This window comes from Berghia stephanieae, chromosome 4 (assembly GCF_034508935.2).
Source record: "Berghia stephanieae isolate SIO BIC M18660-M18661 chromosome 4, UCSD_Bste_1.3, whole genome shotgun sequence".
NCBI classification, from domain to species: Eukaryota; Metazoa; Mollusca; class Gastropoda; order Nudibranchia; family Aeolidiidae; genus Berghia; species Berghia stephanieae.
This window is the reverse complement of record NC_088363.1, coordinates 70998262-71023261: the sequence shown is the minus strand read 5'-3', so window position 1 is coordinate 71023261 and position 25000 is coordinate 70998262. Positions and strand designations below refer to the sequence as shown.

Genomic DNA, 25000 nt, shown 5'->3' with positions numbered 1-25000 from the left:
GAAATAAATCAAGATAAGGTTGGATGTCTTGAGTCGTGCATACCACAGGTATTTCCCTACAGCGCCATAAGACACAAAGGCATTTCCTTACAGCCCCCCACTTAAGACAAAATCTTGGATTATGTCTAAAAGACCAGGAAATGCCTGAGCAATGTCTTCAGCAGGTTAAGCCAACCTGGACAAATAGTCCGGACCATGGTTCTCTGTTCCCTTCACTGCTCTCAGCCTGAAACGGTACTGGTGAAGGAGTAATGACCACCGCATGAGTCTTCCGTTTTCGCTTTTTGCCCGGTTTAAATAAAGTAAAGGAGCATGGTCCGTTTCAATGATGAACTCTCTCCCCAAAAGATAAGTGTCTAAGGTCTTCACTGCCCAAACCAGCGCCAAACATCCCCGCTCCACAACTGAATAGTTGCGCTCATTGGGCAGTAATTTCCTGCTCAAATACATAACAGGATATTTGCTGTCATCATATTCTTGCATCAGCACTGCGCCAATGCCCGTGTCACTGGCATCAGTGGCTAGTATGAATATCTTGTCAAAATCTGGCAACCGCAGAACAGGTTATGATGACAGTCTTTCTTTTAGATATTTGAAGGCTCTATCTAGGGCTTCATTCCACACCACTTTGTTTGGTTTTCCATTTTTGGTGGCGTCAGTTAGTGGGCTAGCGACTGCAGCAAAATTTGGAACATAACGTCTGTAGAACGAGGCGAGTCCTAGAAAGCTCCTCATTTGCTTTTTAGTCTGTGGTGGCAGAGCTTTCCTAATGGCTTCCAATTTGTCGATGGTGGGTGCTAAAGTGCCAGTCCCAAGCTTATGCCCCAAGAATTCTACCTCCTTAAACCCAATCAGACATTTGGTAGGTTTTGCGGTGAGACCAGCGTCTCTCAGTCTTTGGAAAACCTTTTTGAGTGCGTCGATATGCTGTTCCCACGTTTTCGTATGTATGATGATGTCATCAATGAAATTCTTGACGTTGTCAAGATCGCAGAGTACCTTCCGCATCAGTCTGGAAAATGCGGCCGGCGCACATTGAAGGCCAAAGGGCATGACGGTAAATGACATCAGACCAAGTTCAGTGGCAAAAGCAGTAAGCGGCTTGGATTTTTCCGACAATGGGATCTGCCAGTATCCCTTAGATAAATCAAGCTTCGAAACTATATCACAACCTTGACCTATTTGCTGAAAGAGGTCATCCAGTCGAGGCATGGGTTCTGCGTCGAAAACAGTGATGTTATTAAGTGCGCGGAAGTCAACACAATAGCGATTCGTTCCATCTTTCTTTCGAACTACAACGGATGGTGAGCAGTACGGGCTGTCTGAGGGTTCGATGATGCCAGCCTTCAGCATACTTCTAACTTCCTCTTTCAAAGTTTCTTTCATCGCCTGCAGTACTGGATACGGCTTCTTGCGGACAGGCACCGATGATGTAAGCTTGATGTCATAGTTGTACATATGAGTACGACCTGGTATATCAGTAAGCACATCAGTATATTCAAGCAATAGTTTGGATAACTCGTGCCTCTGTCCCTCATCTAGAGCATCACATATGGTGACATCGTCGACGCCCTCAGTTTGGTTTAGTGATGGCAACTCTAGGTGTGCTGGTACGTCAGTACTTTCGTCTCTCTCATCAACCACTGCCGCGGTGGCGCACATCAACAACCCTACTTGCTCGTTCGCAATCTCTGTGAGTTCACGTTCAAAATATCTCTTCAATAGATTTGCGTGGTATACTTTCTCCGTGTCACCAAGGTCAATGCGATAATTATTGGTGTTTGTCTGGCTCACCACATCAAATGGACCCTGCCATTTCAGTTCCAGCTTGTTCTGTTTAGTAGGTAGAGGTAGAAGAACTTTATCGCCTGCCTTGAATGATCTGGGCTTAGTTCGGCGGTCAAAATAAGTCCTGTAGCGTTTGCTGGATTTCTTTAAATTTTCATGAGCTACTTTGAGTGTAGCTTCAATTCTCTCATTCAAATCGACTACGTACTGGTATGTAGTTTTTATCTCTGGATTTGTAATCTCCTTTGTCCACAACTCCTTCAAAATTGTCATGGGTCCTCTGACTGTCCTGCCAAATAAAAGTTCAAAGGGTGAAAATCCCAGTGACTCTTGGGGTGCCTCCCGATAGGCGAACAGAGCAGCGTTCAGATAACGGTCCCAATCACGTGGTCTGTCTGAGGACAGACGCTTCAGCATGGCTTTCAAAGTGCCATTGAATCTTTCTACCAACCCGTTGCACTGTGGGTGATAGGGTGTGGTCATTAGTTGACGAATGGACAGAAGTCGGCATACTTCTGCCATCAACTCTGAAGTGAACTGAGTCCCGCGGTCGGACAGAACCTCATGGGGAACTCCCGTTCGACTGAATATATCAACTAGACCCTCTGCTACGGTCTCTGTATTGATATTCTTTAATGCTACTGCCTCTGGGTAGCGTGTACAGTAACACACAACTGTTAAAATGTACCGATTTCCCTTGTCTGATGCCGGCATGATCGGCCCCACGAGATCGACAGCAACGCGTGAAAATGGAGTCTCAATTAAGGGCATCTCCTGAAGAGGAACTTTCTGTGTGTTACCTTTCGGTGCGCACCTTTGGCATACATCGCATGAACGACAGAAGTTGCGCACGTCAGTCCAAATGCTCGGCCAATAAAACGCTTCAAGAATGCGCTCTGTTGTCTTTTTGGCCGCTAAGTGTCCTGCAAAGACACCTCCATGCGCCAGTCGCATGACTGTGATGCGCAGTCCCTTCGGTACCACCACCTGTTTCCTTGGATTCCCATGGTGTACGTTGGGCGAAGTGTAGTGGCGGTACAGGATTCCATCCTTGTATGCATACCGCTGTTTATTTTTCTGGCCGGTGATTTTCTCCTCACCGCTGATAGCAAATTCTTTTGCTTTAGCTAGTGACGTGTCAGCTTTTTGTTGTGCCTTTAAATCGTCAGGCGTGACGTCAATTTTCGGTGCCTGTGACGTCACTAGTGGCTTTATCCTCTTGCGCTTTGAACCTCGTGTCTCGACTGCTAGCACGGGCTGCTTGTTACACATACCAGGACATTTCGCCCCTGGTATGTTTCCTAGGATCACGTCATAAAGTGGGTGTTCCATCTCCACCGCACTGACTTCACCTTTAAAATATGGACAGTCAATTGTGACGTCCACCGTCGTGGTCTCTCTAGCAGAGCCGTCAGCAAGTAGGACCGGGACTTTCCGTGTTCCCCTGCTACTACCGTCAACTAGGTCCTTTTTGACCACCACACAACTGCATCCGCTGTCCCGGAGTACAGTCACCGGCCGGCCGTTCAGTAAGCCGTTGGCTACCGGCATATTCTTGTCTCGTCCCTCGTGGCCCAGGCATGAGGCCGACGTTACTGGGAGTGTACAGCCGCACATCAGTTGTAGGTGCCCATGGCTGCATTGTTTTGAATCTTCATTAGTGTAGTAAGGTGCTGACATTGAGGCGACCTGTGGAGGTTGTAGCCTCTTCTCATCAAACTGCCTCTTCCGGCAGTCTTTCGAAGTGTGCCCCCGTTTCTTGCAGTAGGCACATGTAATGACCGTTACTGCGGCCAGTCCGGGTTTTGTTCTGCAATCTCTGGCAATGTGTCCCGCTCTTTTGCAAATGTGACATGTGACTGGACCGTTCCTAGGCGGTCCGCTAAATACTCTCTGGTTGAGATTCTCTGGCCTAACTTGTTTTGAGCCCATCTCTTGCTTTGTTCTGATTGGTGCTGATCTCGTAAAGGCACCTGCTGAGCCGTGAGCATCCATATATTGGCTGATCAGATCCACGACTGATCTCACATTTGTTGGCTTTCTTTCTTTGACAAACACCAGGAGCTCTCGCCCACAAATGTCCATCAACTGCTCCTTAATAATGAGATCAATTATGTCACCGGCATCTTCCTTGTTCTTTCCTGCCATTTCCACCCACTTGCTGAAGTAACTGCTAATCTGGTTACTAAACTGCTCAATGCTTTCTCCCGACTCCGGTCTTGACTTGCGAAATTTTTCGCGAAATCCATCTTCCGTTAAATTATATCGCTTGAGGAGGCTTGCCTTCAGGATAGAGTAGTCGTTGGCCACATCGTCGGATAGGCGACTGTATACTTCCAAGGCGTTGCCAGTAAGGAGAGCGCTGAGATGGGTGGCCCAATCTTCCTCCTCCCATCCATTTACTCGCGCATACCTTTCGAATCTTTGAAGATAGTCGTGGAGATTATCATTGGCAGCATGAAAAGGTGGTAATTTTGGTAGTCTATTAGTTTTCATGTGACTAGTACTTTCCGCCTGACCTCCGATTGCTCCCTCTTCCCTGCCTTCATTTTTCCTCTGCTGCAATTCCAATCGCAAAGTTATCAGTGCTGTCTCTTCTCGCAACCTTTCCGTCTCTAATTTAACCCTCTCTCTTTCAATTTCGATATCTCTTTCCGCCCTTGACCTCTCTGCCTCAAATTCTCTCTGTTTTCTGTCGTCTTCTTCTCGCAACCTTTCCGTCTCTAATTTAACCCTCTCTCTTTCAATTTCGATATCTCTTTCCGCCCTTGCCCTCTCTGCATCAAGTTCTCTCTGTTTTCTGTCGTCTTCATCTTTGATAGTCTTCTCTATCCAGTCTTTCAAATCTATTCCGGAGAGACCCAAAGATGATCCAATCTTAGCTAACTTTTCAACGCTAGTACTCATGTTTGGAACTGGAATGTCGGCAGAGACGGCAGTAAACTAAAATGTTATACAATGAAAAATCAAAGAGAAAACGTAGACAGCCAATGGCGTCGCTATAGGGAAGAGCAAAAGAATAACTTTGATAAGGTTGAATAATCACCGAGACTGTGGATGACAATGAAATGAGGAGAGGTGTTTAGAGCGATTAAAGTGGATTATCTATATACTAGATAGTAAGAGGAGGAGGGGGGGGGGGTGTAACAAGATTAATGTAACCTGTGTTATCGACTGAAACAGTATATTTGAATGAAGAGGAACTAGGTTCAAAACTGTTCGTCCTTAAAACAGCTCGTGGCTAAGTGCTAGCTTAACTGCAATTATACAATTACTCTTGGTGTGTATAGATGTATGTGTGTCTCAAAACTTATCAATTCACAATATGCAAAAACGATGGCAATCAGATATCCTACCCGGCAGCTCCACCAAATTATGTCACACGGTCAGGGCACGAGTGTGCACGGTTCGGACCCAGACGGCGACACTTATATATATTTTTAAAAAATAACAAAAGGGGGGGGGGGGGTGAGGCTGACTGCCAAAGATTCACAAATTATGAACACAATAAGTCCGAGATTTAAGTGTATATGATATGAAGTGTTTATTAATTAATGTAATGAGCTGGATATAAATGAAATGCATATGAATGAATATAGCAGATGAATCAAGAAGGTATGGTGGATGATGATAATGATGATGATGTTGATGTAATAAATGTTATCAAGATGACGCTTCTGAGTAGAATTATGATATTGATAGTATAGTCAGTGATAAAAGGATAAATGTCAAAATAACATTGATGAAACTAATGAATGACAGATATGATGCGTTGGTGATAGAAGTGAATGATGTGAATATAAAGCTAAATGATATATGAATAATGATAGAAAAACATGATTATTTAGTTTGTATGACCTCAGGGTCCCCAACTTATCTCCGTCTGTGTGAAGATGATATTCTAAGTGCTGTAGTTGCCTGTGTGTTATTCCAAGTGTGGGTTATTGATGAGCTAAATGTCCAGATGAATGACACACAGTACCAATGTATTAGGTTCCAGACAATGTCTAATGTAGTTATCAAACAATGGATTGCTCTTCAAATCAGGTAAAGGTCACAGTAAGTTATTATGTATATTTTGTAACAGGTTTCATATCTTGTTTTTGTTCATTAAGTAATATGTTTCAGTTCTTGTTACTAAAGGTTATACGTTATAGTCAATGTTCATTGAGGTTACAATGAGTCACATAAAGGTGACTTGATGGTCAGGTAAAGTCACAAAAAGGTCAAAGAAAGGCCAGATCTCTAGATTTGGGAAAGAAAATGAAAACAATGATAATCAATTCTTTAAAATATCAACACCGATATAAAACTTAACTCAGTATAAAACAGGATAAATGACACATCGCAAAATAGCACTGGAAACTCGGGTATCACTATTATCATAAACAATCAATTAAATCAGAAATGCCGATAATCACAACAGAACACAATATTTCAATAGATTACAAATAACACTGAAATCTCACCAACAGAGCACTACTCGAAAAGAAATCAAACAACATTAATTTCTGTTTGGTAATACTGTCTCACAACAGAGACAGGAGTTAGAAGCCGTGATAGAACGTTACTATGGACTTTCACAACAGAAAATACAAAACGTCCTTCTCCACCACGGACTTACAGCAGAACTCAAGATGAAATTAAAAGTCACTATCTTTACCATCCCTATTCGCATGAATCTTGGAAAAAACTCGAGGCGAAATGGGGGTGGGTGTTGTAATTTAATGTTCTTCTCCCCCTAAACATGTTTACCCCTAAATGAATACAAAGCGCGTACGATAAATGGATCGTCACGAAGTCAACCATGGTCTATGGAGACAATGGCCATTCGCAGCTCCGATAACGTCAGGGATTAAATTGGGGATGTCGAAGATCAGACTCTAAGACACGACGGAAATGCTACACCCTCACGTTTTAGAGTGACAAAAGAAATAAATCAAGATAAGGTTGGATGTCCTGAGTCGTGCATACCACAGGTATTTCCCTACAGCGCCATAAGACACAAAGGCATTTCCTTACATACGTTTTCCTTTGACTTTGACATAAACACGGAGAAGTTAATCTTCAAGGATTTTCTTGCCAAAAACTAGGAAGAACTTAGAACTTTGGACATAGAATATGACATCGATATTTCGCATCTAAATAATTGATGGAAAATAGGAAGCTACTAATGCTGTTAACCCGTTGATTGCCGCAAACACTAATGGTAGTTTAAAAACTTAAAGTTTTTATATAGCGCAATGTCCACTAAACGTGCCGTTAGAGGCCAGGTACTCATTTACACCTGAGTACGATCAGAGAAAGTGAGTAAAGAGCCTTTCCAAGGATTCAACTATGCGTCAAGCGAGGCTCAAACCCAGGACCCTTCCGATCCGAAAGCGAGTGTCATACCACAAGACCACATAGCCGCACAAGGGTTATAATGTCATCGCAGATCACCCCTCGGAAACTATCCATGCGATCATACCTAATTTGACTAATTTTACAAATACTAATAATACTAACACTTTTACAATGAGCTAAGGTCCATGATCACCTTTGTGTCACAGATTTGAGTATGAGAGCTGTTGTGAACTCTTCAAAATTGTTGGCGTCCATACCAACACGGGATAATCAAGGTTTTGGTATTTTTTTTACAACAATTTGAGAAAGTTTCCATCAGTTTCGGTTGGCCCCAAGAAATTTGAACTTTTTAAATCCAATCAAAATGACATGGACCAGCAATGGAGTTCTTCAACTATCTTTCTCCACCACAAGTTCCACAATAAACGTATGATCAAGTCCCAATAAGGACATGATAAGTCTGTATGAAAATGTCAGATCAAGCAAGAAAGAAAAATACAAGAACAAAAACATCCCACAAAATCAGTCTTCCTCGACCGTCGAGGTACCTGCTCATAATAATAATAATAATAATAATAATAATAATAATAATAATAATAATAATAATAATAATAATAATAATGATGATGATGATGATGAATTAATAATAATAATAATAATAATAATAATAATAATAATAATAATAATAATAATAATAATAATAATAATAATAATAATAATAAGCACATGTATAGAGCATAACCATGACTAGATCAAACTCTATGCACATCACAGTTACACGAATGACAATCTAAAATATCACTAACACACACACCTACAAACACACACACACACACACACACACACACACAAACAAAACAACAACAACAAAAACCTTTCATTTATTACCCAAAAGAAGGGGGGAAAAACCCCCATCTATAACAAATAAATGTGAAACATTGACAGAGACTTAACAAATATATTTTTTTGGTAAAAAAGCAATGTTACACTTTGATTTAAAAATATCGACACTTGTATCTTCACGAATAGCCCTTAGAAGATCGTTCCATATTTGAGGACCAAATGTTGAAAACGACCTCCTATCATAAAATAAATCATTTGATTTGTGGTTTACTTGCAATTTAGTGTGGTCAAGAAGTATCTATTTTACACCATAACCAAGTGAAAGTTACCCCAAGTTTAATATTACTTGCAGTTCATGACATTAATTTCCAACACCTAATTCAACTCCACATAATAACGCTTTGAAAAGGTGGGTCTCTCTCTCTCTCTCTCTCTCTCTCTCTCTCTCTCTCTCTCTCTCTCTCTCTCTCTCTCTCTCTCTTTCTCTCTCTCTCTCTCACACACACACACACACACACACATATATATATATATATATATATATATATATATATATATATATATATATATATATATATATATATATATTATATGATGTGTGATTTTGAGGTATGACACTCGCCGTCGGATTCGAAGAGTTCGAGTCCCACTCAGATGGACATATATCATATGACTCCCTGGAAAAGGCTCTTTACCAACATTTTCTCTTCATGCTCAAGTGTAAAAGGTGTATCTGGCCGTTAACAGCTGCAACAACAACAACAACAACAACAACAACAACAACAACAACAACAACAACAACAATAACATCATATGACTACTACTACTACTACTACTACTACTACTACTACTACTACTACTACTACTACTACTACTACTACTACTTCTACTGCTGCTGCTGCTAAATAAATAGATAATTAAAAAAATAAATAAATCAATCAATAAAAAAAAATGAATAAAAAAATAAAACGAAAATGACGAAATTGACAATGAAGGCAAGGGAAACTACTCTTATTAATTGTTAGGTACCGTTGTCTGCCACTTTCGGCACACGGCGTAAACATAGTGAAACTGAAACAAGGGACAGGGAAAGAAATTGATTTGAAACAAACATTGGAGCTAACTGCGGTCTGTTGAAAATAATTATCAAAAATACAAATGGCATCAGACGAAGACATTGTCCTTTACACTAGAAAAGTTGAAAAAGCGGTAAGAGTTTTCTTTCCACGTAATATTTTACATCAAATTTATTTTAACTAAGTGCTTGGACTTGGACGTGTAATGGAGTGTGAGTGAGGTTTGTGATGAAATCACTTTGTAACAATTTGTAATTATTTATTTCTCTTCTTATTAAGCCTTAACGCTGATGACGTAATGTCTGACTAAATCCAATCAGCACTCCTAATTGTTAATTCTAGTACGAGTACGAACTTCAGAGGGTTTCATCCATAGAACCTCTGAAGGCTTGGTCATCATCATAATATAACGAAAGGCTGCGGCTATTCAGAGTCGACTCTGAATTGTCTACGGTTATTCAGAGTCGACTCTGAATAACTGTAGACAGTTGACTCTGAATAACTGTCTACAGTTATTCAGAGTCCGGGAGTCGACTCTGAATAACTGTAGACAGTTATGAGTGATGAACTTCCAGTTACCAAACACACGGTTTTTCTGTTTTTTTTCTTCTCTCCCTTCTCTGTTTTTTAACCCTACGGGAAAAATCGTTTTACTTTTTGGTATTTTCTTGTCTCTTCTGTCATGGCAGTTTTTTGCATCGGTGATTTGCATTGCGGCCGCAAAATTTGCAAGTTTTTGCAAATTTTCGAGATTTTGCAAAAAAAAAAAAAAAAAAAAAAAAGAAATATTTTTGAAAATATAGTGGGGACCAGTGATGATAATCTTCCGCGGATTTCTGGGATTTTAGATTTGTTCATAAATGTTCCGTTGTTTTTGTCATGTCAAACATTTTCTGCTCAGTGGTAGTTCAGGGAAAAAACCCCCAATAATATGCCTTCTATAATTTTTTGACACCTCTGCTCAGTTTCAAGAATTTTGGTGACACTCCTTTATTTATGACGTTAGTCTAGACACGCTGCCGCCAAATGTCAAAAGTAGCACAAGACACATGGTGGCCATGAATGAGAAGATGATAGGGAAGGGGATGGAGCAAATGGGTGTAAATATTTGTGTTAGAGCTGGGATTACCCGCCCAAATCATTACCTGGGTAATACCGGGGTAGTGGTGTTATTACCCGGGTACCCGTGGCAGGGGTGATTTTTAGTCCAAAAAATTTTTTTTGGTGGGGGGGGGGGGGGGGCTTTTTTATTTATTTTTATTTATTTATTTTTTATTTTTTAAAATTTATTTATTTATTATTTATTATTTATTACAACAAGTGAAACGAAACTGAAGTAAGAAACAAAGATAATTAACTACAATGAAACCAAAAAAAAATTTTAAAAACACGAAAAAATACCCCAAAAAAAACCTGAGATTCCTTCAAAACATAAGAACTAATTCTAGTCTTAATCTGTAAAAAATCAAAAAATCAATGTAATTGAAAAATAAAGGAGGAAAATCTTTTGAAAAAATGTCATGTAAATGTAAATATGTGTAAATCAAAATTGTATTACCTCCAATTTTTGTTCAAAAATATTAATTTGTCAACGGAGCTTTCTTTCAAGCAACTTCTTTTTGCCGTGATGAGCTCGCGGTCTTGGAAAATATTCTCTCCGACGGAACACTTGTGGCAGGAATGTGAAGAAGTTTCTTGGCCTCTTTGCTCAAGCCAGGGAACAATAGCTCGTGCTCTCTCCACCACTCAAGGGATTTTACCTCATTTCTCTTCACCACTGGCATTTCAAAATATCTTCTCATCTCAATGGTTGGGCCTGTCAAGATGGGAGCGGTTCTTTTCCTTGCTTCCTCAACTTGTTGATCAAACTTGTCCCATATGCATCTGGTTTTGGTCGGTGGTTCTTGTGATTCTGGATCTGGATTAGGTTGTGCCTCGGCTTCCGATGTTGACGGTTGATGCTCATCGCTTTGCAGATGCATTCTCACATGTCCGCTCATGCGGGTTTCTGTCCTCGTTGTTGGCCCTTCAATAAACGGGATGCGTTTGAAGCATGGATCAAGGAGTGTGGCTGCAGATGTGAAGTACGATTCCCTCAAATTGATGAAGCGCCGTCGAAGCTCCCCCTGTAGTTGACTGACCAGTGGAAAGTTTTCCGATGGCAATATTGTTACTAACAGTCATGGGATAAGTTGGCCTGGGATTTTTTATATAATTTTATTCCTAATGGAATAATCCAGTAGTGACAAATAAGTTCGAAAAGGTCTTTGTCAGCACTGATGAACAGGCCCTGTGTTTGTCAGTACTGATCAATTGCCGGTGGCACCTCTTATTTGGTACTGTCTAGCAGGTGCTGGCACACTGATTACTGAGAAAAATACTAAAGATTTCAACAGAGGAAGCTCTTTCTTTCATTTAATTTCACAATTTTCATTAATAATAATAATAATGATAATAATTTTTATTAGGTCCAATGCTACATAATTTATACCACAATGGAAGGCTGAATTATTTTTTTTAAACAACATACAAACCATTTAATTAACAAATTCATTTCAATATGACTGAAACATAACATAGACATTCAAGCTAATTTAGTTCACCTAGAGATTGAAAAACGGTACGAGAAAATAATTCACTTGCCATATAAGAAGTTACAAACAAATATATGGGAAGGTAGGGTACACACAATCAATAAGAAAAGATAAGCAAGACACAAAAGTAAGGCGATTGATTCTAGCTGGTACTACAATCTAAAAAATAATGATACTATCAATTCATTTTTATTACATAGGATACGTATAAGAATCATCTTCATTCGTCACACTTCTAATGAAAAAAACGTAAAGAGTTAGTACTTACTTGGATGTTTCTTGATTAGAGTTGATGAAAAAGTAAGTAACTGGAATTGGCACTTTTCATTTTGGACTACAAACGGGAAACAAAATTACCTAAGTCAATTATTGTAGATTCTTTCATTTTTAAAAACATTGTTTGGTTTGAACTTGAAGGTTTCGGACCAGTCTGAAAAAGAATGTGGTATGGCTCCAGGTGGAACCTCTCTACTTTGACTCAGACCTATTATTGTAGGCTTTCACATTTTAACGCCAAACAAGTTGCAAATTTTTTTCATTCGGAGGCAGGTGCCCTTTAAGACAAATAGGACCCATTTTCAGTTTGATTCATATTGAATAAAGGCCATTGTTTTCTGAAACAAGATGAAGTTTAGGAAAAACAAAAAAAGACAAACCTTCGTTTTTGTTGGGATGTCTGAAATTTTTACATGATGGGTATAAAAGTGGAATAAAACAAATAAAATGACATTTGTAGTTTTAATTGACGGATGCTGATAATGTTTGTGATCAATATGATAATAATAAGAATAATAATCTTTGTTGTAATTGTTACTACTACTTCTACTTTTACTTTTACTACTACTACTACTACTACTACTACTACTACTACTACTACTACTACTACTACTACTACTACTACTACTACTACTACTACTACTACTACTACTAACTACTACTACTACTACACTACTACTACTACTACTACTACTACTACTATACTACACTACTATTACCTACTACTACTACTACTACTACTACTACTACTACTACTACTACTACTACCACTACTACTACTACTACTACTACTACTACTACTACTACTACTACTACTACTACTACTACTACCACTACTACTATTTCTACTACTATTATTATTTTTATTATCATCATCACCATTAATGTTGTATATTATTATTTTGCTTTTATAGGAAAAAGAAATAGTTAGACTTCAACAAGAAGTTGAAAGCTTGACAAATCCAAGTAATCTGCTTAAAGAGGGCTATGCTTCTCCCGAGTTAGAACAACTACGGGCTGAAAATCAGAAGCTCCAGTTCCAGAGGGCACACCTCAAGAGGGTAATTCAATACTTGTCTATGGTTGTAATGTCACTATTTACAATTAAAAAAAAAAAAATTTGATAAAGATTTCAAAGACAACAATTGATTCTTGATTATGCCATGATGGTACAAAAAATAAAATAGTCGTTTAGCTGATTTATCATTTGTCTATTTACTCAGTTTTCTCTAGATAATGAATTCCATATATATTTGACAATAATTTTTGAAAAAATTCTTACCTTTCATATTATATTAACAGAAAAAAAAATTCTCTTCCTCTTCCACCACTTCCAGAACATTGAGGCAGAGAAAAAACGAACAAGGGATTGTGCACTTGATGTCCGTGGTATAATTGAAGACGTTTTCTCCATTGCTATCTATGCAGCTTTTCCTGAACTTCCTAACCCAACAATTTTGGTTACTCCAAGTGCCAAATTTGCTGACTACCAGTGCAACAGTGCCATGTCTATGGCTCAGGTAGGCCTAAAGAGGTTTAATAGTAATATGCCAATGACAATCTGTTGTGACTTTATCATTGTATTAGTATCATCAGATATCAACAGTCTAATGAGTTATATAGTTTTGGTGTAGGTTATGTCAAAAGAAGAAAATAGTTCAATATGTCTTTATCTTGTTTTTATCCGACCCATATTCCCCATTTTTGATATTTAAGATTAGTGTGTTGGGTCTTCCAGTTTTGTTCAACTGTCTTGCATCACTCGGAATATATGGTGACCTACATGCACATCGTTGCAGGTTTGGTAACCAAAGCAATTATGTGCTCGATTGAGCTTTGTTGTATTGGACATCATTTTTCATTGGTTTTAGATTATTACAACAAAGATCCCATGCATAACAATTTTGGTCATCAGACCTGAAAATAACTACAAATTGATGGTTACTGATTGCTCACAAAATCCGTTTTTATCATTTTGTTAACTGTTATTTTAATACTGCCCTCATGGTGCTTTTGAATTTGTGAATTAAATTTTGAGGATATAAAATATGTGTGGACGTCTATTTCCAGATCAACCACACCAATTAATGAAATTATTGAAGTGGATAGTTTTTGATGAGTGATTATAAACCGTACATTATTTCATCTCCTATTTTATATTCTAATAACAGCAAATTGGAGCTCTGACTGGGAAGAAAACCAACCCCAGAGAAGTAGCACAGGCCATTGTGAATCACTTACCAGAGACTGTCTTCTTTGAAAAGGTTTGTGTTTAATAATTTGTTGCATTAGGCACATAAAAAACTAAAATGAACAAGGGTGAAATCATTTGATGAATCATATAAAGCAATTGATAGCCGATTTCTCCAGCATTTTTAGTTTCACTTTTCTCTTCATAAAGTTCATCATAATCTTAGATAGAAATCTAGACCTTTGGTTTATTTATTCAATTAGGTGCCATAAGGTCCATGTAGTTGAATCAGTCCTGATTTCTGTAGCATTAAAGGTCTAGAAGCTATCAGGACCGCTTCCCACTAATATATATAGTAGTGAATAAGCTTTAATTTTTGTTGGAGAAGTAATACTGTCATTATCTGCATAAAATGATTATTGCTACCATGGCTCTTTTTCAGAATCTGGTGCATTTATTATTTTACTTAATAGTTGAATTTGACTCTGAAGGCTAGCTTGCGGTTAGAAAACCTATGTTGTATTTTATAACTTTAATCATTATATTGGTTATTAAAAATCTGTACCATGTACTTAACATATATTACTGGATGACAACAGAAAAAAGAAACAAGCAGAAAAAAATAATTCAGCAAACAAACCAAACAACAAAGACTGCATGATTTTGGGTTGCTATTTTTTGAAAATAAAAGAATATGCTTGGTTTTTAAAAAAAGGTATAAGTTTGAAGATGGAATGATGTATTGTGCTTTCGATATCTTTTTTTTTTTTTTTTAAGTAAAACAACATGTCTTAAATAGTATAAGGACATTTCATAGTTAACAACGCATTAAGATTTTTGGACCTTAATTTTTTGAATGAATATTTTCTTTTTCCAGGTTGAAATTGCTGGTCCGGGTTTTATCAATGTCTTTCTAAAGAAAGATTTTGTTGCAAAAGAAATTTCGTTTCTCCTTACTAATGGTGTGAAACCTCCGAGAATACAGAAAAAGAAAGTTGTCATTGATTTTTCATCGCCAAACATTGCCAAAGAGATGCATGTAGGCCATCTGAGGTAAAGCCAGACGTTTTATAGGAATGAACCTACCCCTTAAGATAAAAACAAACCAAAAAACCCCAACATAACAGAAAAAAGCTATTTGTTTAAAATATTACCTCTGTTTTAAAACATCTACATTGGTTGCCTGTCGAGAGTTGAGTTCAAGATGGCCTGTATAATTTTTTAATGTATTTAATGGCTTAGCACCACATTACGTAATGTCATTGATATCAGGTACAAGCCGTCTTGGGCTCTCAGCTCCTTATGATACACCACTTTAGAAAGAAAACTGTCTGAAACAAAATTCTCGGATTGTGCATTTTATTTTGCAGCACCAGCAATCTGGAATGTTCTCTCGCTCTTTACATAAAGTGCTTATACTATTGACTGCTTCAAGTCTAGACTAAAAACAGAATATTTTAAATTAACCTTTCTTGATATTTCAAAACCACGTTCTTATTATTATTCAAATGTACATTTTCGTTTTATTTTTGTGTGTTTGATTTAGTAATGTGAATTTCCGTGTTGCATCATTGCAAAGAGTCACACATTTCAAACTATAGATATTTTCTCCCTTTGAATTTGTATTGTACATGTTAAAAATATGCCACTTAATCTACTCAATGCTTATCTCATCTCTTCCCCGAGGGACATACTGACTCCAAGCAGAGCCTACCACATGCTGCATCCCTATCTGTAGTAAAATCCAAATGCGAAGGGCAGTAAAATAGTCCTTCAGAGTTATTAGGTCCATGGAGCCGAAGTGTAACCCAGTTTCTACTGTATGAAATTGACAATTGCAATTGCTTGATACCCTTTGGATAGGGCAGTAGTCTATTACAAAGTACTTTCTGCCAGGTCTGACAGACTCAGCTGCCCAATCACTGCTGGGTGGACAGGGGGTCAGAAAAAAATCTCGACTGCAGCCTGGATCAATCTCGGTCCCTTTGCTTGTAGATTGCTCAATATGCAATGGATGCTCAGAGTTCATTCTGCTTGTCCATGGGAGCACTGCATTTAGACATTGTGGCCCATCTCTGAGATAAGATGACATTCATTTCTTGTATTATAAATTGTTGAAACAATATTTTTTCTTAATTATTCCTCATTTATGTTAGATATCACCTAGTGAGATATACATGTGATCAAAAGAAAGTATATACATTTAAAATCGTTGTTACTTTTTTATCCATTGATGTAATGATTTTTCACTGAGTTGTTTACTGTTAGCCTTTCTTTGTACTGATAGTCGATGTTCCTGTTTTTGACCTGAAATTCATTCACCACGTCGCGCACCTTTTAACCCCTTACTGTGGACAGGACGTGTGTAGGTTAATTTTTTTGCCATCTATCAACACAATATAAAAATATCATCAATCTATGCGATGCCACGACTTAGTTTAGAAAAACGTGCACATGCCGTTGGTCATCTTCAAGCTGGACAGTCTGGCCAATGTCGCAAAGAATGTTTAATATCACAAGGAGAACTGTATATTCGTTAGTGGATCGATTTAAATGACACAAACAGTAAAGGACTTTGATCGAACTGGCAGACCACGAGTAACAACACAAGGTGAGGATCGTTTTATACACACCATACATCTATGAGATCATTTTAGGACGGTGAGTGAAACTGTGCGAGTGTTCCCAGGTACACGAATTGGTCGACACACTGTTCATTGTAGACTTAGAGAGCATGTCATTATCTACTTAGTAGAGCACATCAGCGGTTGGCCCGTCTTCAGTGGGTCCATGCTCATCTGCGCTGGACAATGCATGCATGGTCATTTGTTCTCTTCTCAGATGAATCACGCTTTGTGATTGGAAGAAATGATGGTAGATTACGTTGTTACTGATGATCACACATGCGATTTCACGATTCTTGTGTTTTGGAATCCCCAAACAGAGGATATGGACAAGGCATGGTGTGGGTAGAATGAGCAGAGACTCTAGAACACCTCTAGTCCAAGTAAATGTATACCTAACTGGTGCAAGGTACATCCAGCACATTTTACATTTTATTCTATTTTTTCATGGACATCCTAATTTTTCATTCCATCACGATAATGCACCATCCCACTGAGCTAGTGTATCAAGGGATTTTATAGCAGCAAATAATGTGAACGTTATCTGCCCTTGGCGTGGAATATCCCCCGATCTAAATCCGATAGAACATGTGTGGGACATAATCGGTGGCCAAGTTGGTTCATTAGACCCGGCACCATAAAATGAACAACAACTTTTCCAAGCCATAAGAACAGCTTGGGATAACATTCCTCAACACCATGTGTAGGAGATGCAATGCTGTGATTGGAGCGAAAGGGGGATATACTCATTACTGATTGAATTAGATACATCTTCACTTCAAATGAAATGAACACAAGTAAATTTATTAAAATCTCATTATTTGTCAAAATTATAGTGTGTGTATGTTTTGACTTGTTACTTCCCTTTTTGAAGATTATGTTTTAAATACAAGATCAACCATAAACGTTACAAATTCTAACAAAATGAAAGCTGGGTGGGGTTACTTACCTCTCATAGTGGGCAGGGAGGCACTTACTGTCCATTCTATCCGCCAACATACTTGAACTGTCTTTGTCTTGGAATGAGACTACTTGGTTTGTCCAGGCCCTGGCAGGATACCCTAGCTGGGAGGGAAACAGTGAAATGTATAGTTTTGGGACATTATTTTTTTTTGTCTTGTAAATCATCTCTCTGTTATGCACTGTATTGTTTTGTTTACATATTATGTATGATTTCTAAACATTTGACTATATCCCTCCTAGTGGGGACCTGTGATTGTGTCTGGATGAGACTTTTAGGTGATCTTAAGCTAAGTACTTTGATAGTGTGCTCTTGGAATCTATATCTGTTTCCTATTTGAACAAATTCCCCTTTGTCTTACCCTTTCTTGGGTGCTTTAATTGTAATTCTACAACTTTTTACTATCCATTTTCTTCCTTTCTACTGGCACTGATATGACCTAAATGTGTTGCCACGCCGTAAAACCCTTAAAAACAAACATAACAAAATGAAAGATAAATTATAATACTGTTATCACACATAGCTTTTAAATAAGCCATAAAATATTTCATACCAATTTTGTAGGTAAAACAAGTGTATACTTTCTTTAATTTTGATCACTAGTATATAATGTGATTCCTTATATGATAACATAATTGATTGCTGATCTACCCTCTCCCTTCCTGCCCCCTCCCCCCATTTAAAACATTATACAGATCCACCATCATTGGAGAGAGTTTAAGTCGTCTGTTAGAATGGGTGGGTCATGATGTCCTTCGTCTAAATCATTTGGGTGATTGGGGGACCCAGTTTGGGATGCTGATTGCTCATCTAATGGACAAGTTCCCAAACCTGCTTAAAGAGAGGCCTCAGTTAGAAGATCTTCAAGCTTTCTACAAGGTGAGTTAGAAGAGCATATGAACCCCATAGTGGCAAGCCATGTTCACAAAAATATTTACTTTGTCCTAGAGTAAGTTTAAGAAAACCTCTTTTGGATAACTTACAAACTGGCACAAAAGCTTAATTTTGTCTCTTAGTCAACGTGTCTTTATAAAAATATAACTTCTTTAAGTTCATATCATAGTGTAAATGCAGATTCATCATTAGATTGAAGAGAAACTTAATGCAGTTTTCATAATCGGAACTGAAATATTACTTCAACTTAAATAAATTGTAATTCCCTACAAATGCATTAATTCTAATAAAACATGTTTGTATGTACATATATATACATTAAATTAAATGGGTATTGCAACCACGAACCACTAATGATGACTACACTATTTTGACATATGCAAGAGTCCTACATATAGTTTAGATAGCTAGTGACCAGTAGTCATTCAGAGCCGCAAGGCCCATGGGGCCAGAGTTCATGCCAGTTTTAATGCATTAAACTGACATTAGCAATTGCTTATTAACCTTTAGACAGGACACTAGTTCAATGCAAAGCACTTTCTGCCAGATCTATCATCCAGCTACCCAGTCATGGTGGGTGGACAAGGGGTCTGACAAATCTTGACTGCACCCTGGATCAATACTGGTCCCGCTGCTTGTGAAGTGAGTATTAAAGTAACAGGCTATTTTTGATTTTGATCCATTTGTAATTTTCTCCCACTTTTAGGAATCTAAAGCAAGATTTGATGAGGATGAAGAATTTAAAAAGAGGGCTTATGATTGTGTGGTGAAATTGCAAGCCAAAGATCCATTTTATTACCAGGCATGGAAGATCATCTATGACATTTCAATGGAAGGTGTATAAATTTTGGACAGTTTTAGATGATTGAGGATATCATTTTTAACAAAAATGAATATGGATAACTGAAAATATAATATTCTAAATTACAATTTCTCGCCGTTATGTCTGCTAGCTTATAGTTAACAATACTTGGAACTGTTTGTAATAGTCTTGCCACTTTTGTTGAATTGATAGACAACGTGACACTTTAAACTTTTTAAACCCGTGGCAAGATCAGATTTTAACTGAATTGACATTTCACTGTTATGTCATATAATGTATAACCTTAGTTCATATTCAGTTCTCATAATACTTTTGGCTTTTTTTTCATGATCATATAGAATATGTGCTACTATTGAATCAACATTTTAATGATATCCTTCAGAGGTTTGTTTGTTTTTTCAATTTTTCTTTTTTATAATTATCCAGTGAACAACAAATTATATGAACGACTGGAAGTTTCTCTCAATGATAGGGGCGAATCATTTTACCAAGAACGCATGGTAAAACTCATACAAGAGCTTGGAGATATGGGTAAGTGTTCATAATAGAAAAAAGCCCCAAGAAACATGAAAAAAACCCCAAAAAAAACAAAAACAAAACCCCCCTAAAAACAAACAGTCCTTCATATCTAAAGATTAATTGTGAAAGTAATAATTGCATTGTAAGGAAGCTTATCTACTGATTGCTGTCAGACTAATCTAGTATGAAACTCTTATAGAGTTTAAAGACTCCCATGAACGTGATCAATAATGCTATATTATGTTGATATATTTGATGTCAGACAGAACCCTAGTCCAGCAGTGTGATGTTTTTAACCAGGGCTGGAAAGCTTAGTTATTATAGAAATACATGCATTGGAGATTGCCGGATGTGTTCAGTTACATGAAAAAATTACTCCTTATGCCAAAACGACTCTAGAATAAAATTATCTGACAAAAAGTTAACTCCCTGGACTGTTAAATTATCAGATCTTCATACCCAGTGGAGAATTACTCCCTAAAATAAAACCACTCCTTCATACTCAGCAGTTGCAGTCAACAAATAATGATGTCCGCTACTTCCCCTCCCTACCTGCCTTTCCACTAACTCCTTTAATTTGACCTAAAAGAAAGATAAGAAAATAGTAGAAATGATGAAAACACACACATATACTCACCAAACATGTCTACAAATACACGCGTATAATATTTAGGTACACACATTTAATTCATAAGTTTTAAGTTTTATATGATTTCATAATTCAACTTACTTTACCGAAAAATGTAAAAAACTGATCAATGTGACAAATGGTGGAGCAAGACACAAGCACTTTCTCTTCTCCACCAAAACTGGGAGGGGGGGGGTATTTCATACAGTCGAGAGCTACAATAAAGTGAGTCATAATGTGAATAAATTGTGAAGTAAAATGTTTGTCTACAATTTTCCTGGTATAGCCCAAAAAGTCAATCTGACAAGATTATCTCTTTTCCCGCCCAGGGAATGCGGGATCTGGAGTAAATTTTAGTGGACAAAATTTTTAAAAAGTAAGTAATATGAAAAGGCATTGAAATATGTTGATCAGGAGTGATGAGATCTATCGGTATACAGACAATTTTTGAAAATCAGCCAATTGTTTGTTATAAAAAGAAGATTAAAAAAAAATCTCATGTATAAGTATGTTCCCATCTGATTTAGATCAGTTCCACAACTTTTTACTAGGTGTCAACTGTGTCATTTTGCTACTATAAATGGAACATTGTTTAAAAGGAAAAGGATATAATATTTATTTTGTGAATATATCCCAGACATTGCTTTTGTGATTTAAAATAAAATAATTTTTTTTCTTGTCCTAATCACTTGTATGAGGGAGCTTTGGTAGCGTAGTTAATTTCAATGTATTTTATCAGTCATTATTGGCTCATTGTAAGAAATAAAATAATTCATGGGTAACACTTACAATAGCAGGAATGCTTTACAAAAGAAAAGATTGTACTCTTTCATTTTTTGCCTCTATCCACATAACCCATTTGGTGTAGTATAACTATGCAGATCAGTTTGTTTTATTGTATCCTTGACGTATCATTTCCATTTATATTTTATTCCAATTACTTCTTGGGGGTTAACTGCTCAACTTGCACTCCAGGTTTTTTTTTAGGTATTCGTCAGTCAAATTATTTAATTTTAGCTGATTCCTCTCTATTTTAGAGCTGTCTATTCATGTCTGGTTAATATTTAAGTAGTTTTTGTTTTTTATTTATTTAAACTGTTTAAAAATTACCTCATGTAAACTGCTTGTAAGCTTCTATTTTGACTCTGCTGTATAGATTCTAAAGTTCACTTCTATAGTTGTGACATAATTTGAATTAGAAATTTGTCTTCTATTTATAAATGAATGTTCAGGTCGGCTTGCTTCAGTTCAGACAGTCAGTTGCCTTTAACTTATAATTTTCTTCATGAATAATATAACAGGAGAGTTAGAGACTGATGAAGGTGGTCGCAGGGTAATGAGTGTTCCACCATTCACGGTGCCCCTCATGATGGTGAAGTCTGATGGTGGTTTTACCTATGACACATCTGACATTGCCACTATTAGGAACAGGTTACAGGAGGAGCAGGGAGACTGGCTCATTTACGTTGTGGATTCTGGACAGGTGAGAATTAGGAATTATGTGCTGGGATTTAATGGGTTACATATCTGGTTTATGCAGTAGAGTCCCAAAGTCCAACTTGATCATGGCACTCTTAGGGTTTATTGACTCATTTAGGCACCTCTAGATTTTAGGGTTTGCAGGTGGGGAAATCGTTTATTGCTTTAATAATTTTTTTTTGGTCCCTGATCCTTATTAATATGATTGTGGAATTGGAACAGCCTTGTCGAATGTAAATGTATGAATCGATGTCGGTTTTTTTTTTTCATTCTTTATGTGTGCATTGTTGTACAAACTATTGTCAAAAACCTAGAGCATACCAATAAAACATGTATGAGTTCTTTATTAAAAAAAGCATTATTAAGAAAAAGAAAATCAATATAAGCTTCTGGGTGGGGTTCCTGTCTTCTCATGGTTTGCAGGGAAGCACTTGCTGTTTATTCTATCCCCCTATATCTGTTTTCCAACATGCTTTATGTCTTTGTCGTGGAATGAGATTACTTGGTTTTGTCCTGGTTCTGCCTGGAAGGGAAACAGTCAAATGTATGGTTAGAGTTTTGTGTCTTGTAAATCATCCGTCTGTTATGCACTATTATCTTTTGCTTTACATATATATGATTTGTAAACATTTGAGCGTGTTCCTCTTAGAGGGGACCAGTGCTTGTGTCATGGTGAGACATTTAGTGATCTCAAACCAAGTACCCTGATGGTGTGCTCTTGTAATCTAAACCTTTTGTCTTACTTATCTTGTTTTTTTTTTTACAAATTGCAATTCTAGAACTTTTTACAATCCCATTTTCTTCCTTTTTACTGCTCTGATATGATCTAAATGTGTTGCAAGCACCCTAAAACCCTTATAAACAAACAAACAAACAACAATATAAGCCTGGAAATCAATGACAGACCGTTTTGCTGCACAGAGGGTTTCAATTAGAGCTTTATATGAGATTAGACTGGCTATGCTTCAGAGATTATAACAGAATTTCTCCTGAGACAAATGCATTCTCACCTGTTTATATGATTAAAACTAAATACGGGGTGCAGTCTTTTGACCTCTCATTGTTGGTAAGGAGGTCACGCCTTGCTATGTCTGTATCCCCTTTTATCTGTTTTCCTTTTTCAAGTTGCTTTCTCTCCTTGTCTTGGAATGGGATTGTCCTGACTGTGACCATAGTCCTTGGCTTAGAAGGGAACAATCAATATATATTTTCTTGGGGAGATATTTTTTCCTTGTAAAACACCTTTGGTCAGATCGTGTGAGTGTGTCTCTATGGGTCATTTATGTGATCTCAAATTAAGCACATTGATAGTTTACTATAGGGATCAACTTCTGTTCCTTATTTGATCCAGTTCCCTCTGTCTTACCTTTTCTCAGATGCTTTGAAGTAAAGACCTGGAATTTATTTTTACTATGCCAGCTTATTCCTTTCTTTTGGCACTGAATGGCCTTAATGTGTTGAAATCGCTGGAGAACCCTGAAAGGAACAAAAAGATAATAAATTTATAAAACACCTACTCTCAATAATGTTTTGAAGATGTCCATGACTATCGATTGTCCCATTCAGGAGAAAAGTTGCTTCACCACTTATCACTATACTTTAAAAATAATTTTCCATACACTTGTACGTAACCTCATCGTTTATAAGTATAGATCTACCCACTTCCTTTGTGGATACTGTTAATTAATTGTTTGTTGAATGTGCAGTCTCTCTGGCTCCACAATTTTTTGACTATCTTCAAGTTAGCTCAACTGATAATCTGTTCTGCTTAATTTTTTTTTGTCCACAAATATAACAGTCATAGTCATTTTGGTCTTCATCTTTTGAGATAGGCTCAAAACTGGGTGGGCTCCTTGACCTCCTGTAGTGAGCAGGAAGATCACTGACTGTGTCCTCAATAAGTTATTTAAGATGGCGACTGATCAAGTTATGGCCCACCTCAATAGGGAATGAGATTAGCGGAAGAGTAGTGTCCCTTGATTGGACATCACCGCGGACAAAAGACGCATGCGCACAACCAACATGACGTTCTCTCTCTAATAACTTTTCCGCTGGTGACGTCACAGACTATAGGTGACGTCCAATCAAGGGACACTACTCTTCCGCTAATCTCATTCCCTATTGTCTCGGTTCATTTGGTTTGGACAACCTTGCTCCAGAATCTCATCTCTTTCAATCACAATATAATGGAAATAATCTGTATTTGTCTCTTCAATGTAAATTTAATTTCAATACAAAATACAATTTTAAACAATCTGTCAATGTTTTTACATTGACCGTAGTCAGTGATGGTCTACCTGTTCAGATGTTTTTGGTTCCTGTACTTTTAATTATATATTCGCCAGGGAGTAATGAAATATAACATGATTATGTTTATATCTTACTTATTAGCTCATTATGATGTGTATGAAATATCATGCCGATATCTTGAGAAATGTGAAATATTTTTCTTATTTTGTCGGATCTCTGTGCGGAACGAGGAAAAAAATCTTAATTATTTATATCTTAAATTTAAGAGAAAAAAAAACAACTTTGTTTTAAAGAAAAATATTTTGTTGTATGTTTTTTTCATTACGTTTCATATAGAATGTCTATTCTATCTGATAATGTAAAAAATGCAGTATCTGTTGATGCCAATCATGTTATTTCAGTAAGAAATAAAAGGGAAAAGTTTAAACTCAATTTTCTCTGTTGTCGGGTGTTTCCCATTGCAACAAATTTTATTCAGAAAAAAATTCATAACTTGGGTTCTAATAGACATAGAAAGAAAATTTAAAGTGGTAAATAATCAGAAAGATGTGGTCCACACCACTGCATACATAACTCAATTTATGAAGTTTGCACATCTTTCCGGGTTTTCTCAGCCAGTCACACGGGGTCTATCTGTTTTCCAACTTGCAGTCTTTGTCATAGGATGAGATTACTTGGTTTTGTCCTTTTTCTGGATCGAGTCTGTGG

The 25000-nt window shown here is 37.2% G+C and overlaps 2 protein-coding genes across 2 annotated transcripts in view; one reads left to right on the top strand and one right to left on the bottom strand.

The window, feature by feature from the left end:
• Positions 1–564: 564 nt before the first annotated feature.
• Positions 565–4798, bottom strand: LOC144971838 (uncharacterized). The gene has a single exon (XM_078912913.1). The coding sequence runs from the start codon at positions 4693–4695 to the stop codon at positions 565–567; it is 4131 nt and encodes a 1376-aa protein (XP_078769039.1). The 5' UTR covers positions 4696–4798.
• Positions 4799–8997: 4199 nt separating this feature from the next.
• Positions 8998–25000, top strand: part of LOC144971148 (arginine--tRNA ligase, cytoplasmic-like) — a 147592-nt gene continuing 131589 nt past the window's right edge. Inside the window, exons 1-9 of the mRNA XM_078911606.1 lie at positions 8998–9186; positions 12838–12984; positions 13261–13443; positions 14095–14187; positions 14992–15167; positions 18395–18578; positions 19300–19429; positions 19843–19947; positions 21865–22046. Of these exons, the coding sequence (XP_078767732.1) occupies positions 9136–9186; positions 12838–12984; positions 13261–13443; positions 14095–14187; positions 14992–15167; positions 18395–18578; positions 19300–19429; positions 19843–19947; positions 21865–22046 (1251 nt within the window). The 5' untranslated portion in view covers positions 8998–9135. The remainder of the gene's footprint in view (positions 9187–12837; positions 12985–13260; positions 13444–14094; positions 14188–14991; positions 15168–18394; positions 18579–19299; positions 19430–19842; positions 19948–21864; positions 22047–25000) is intronic.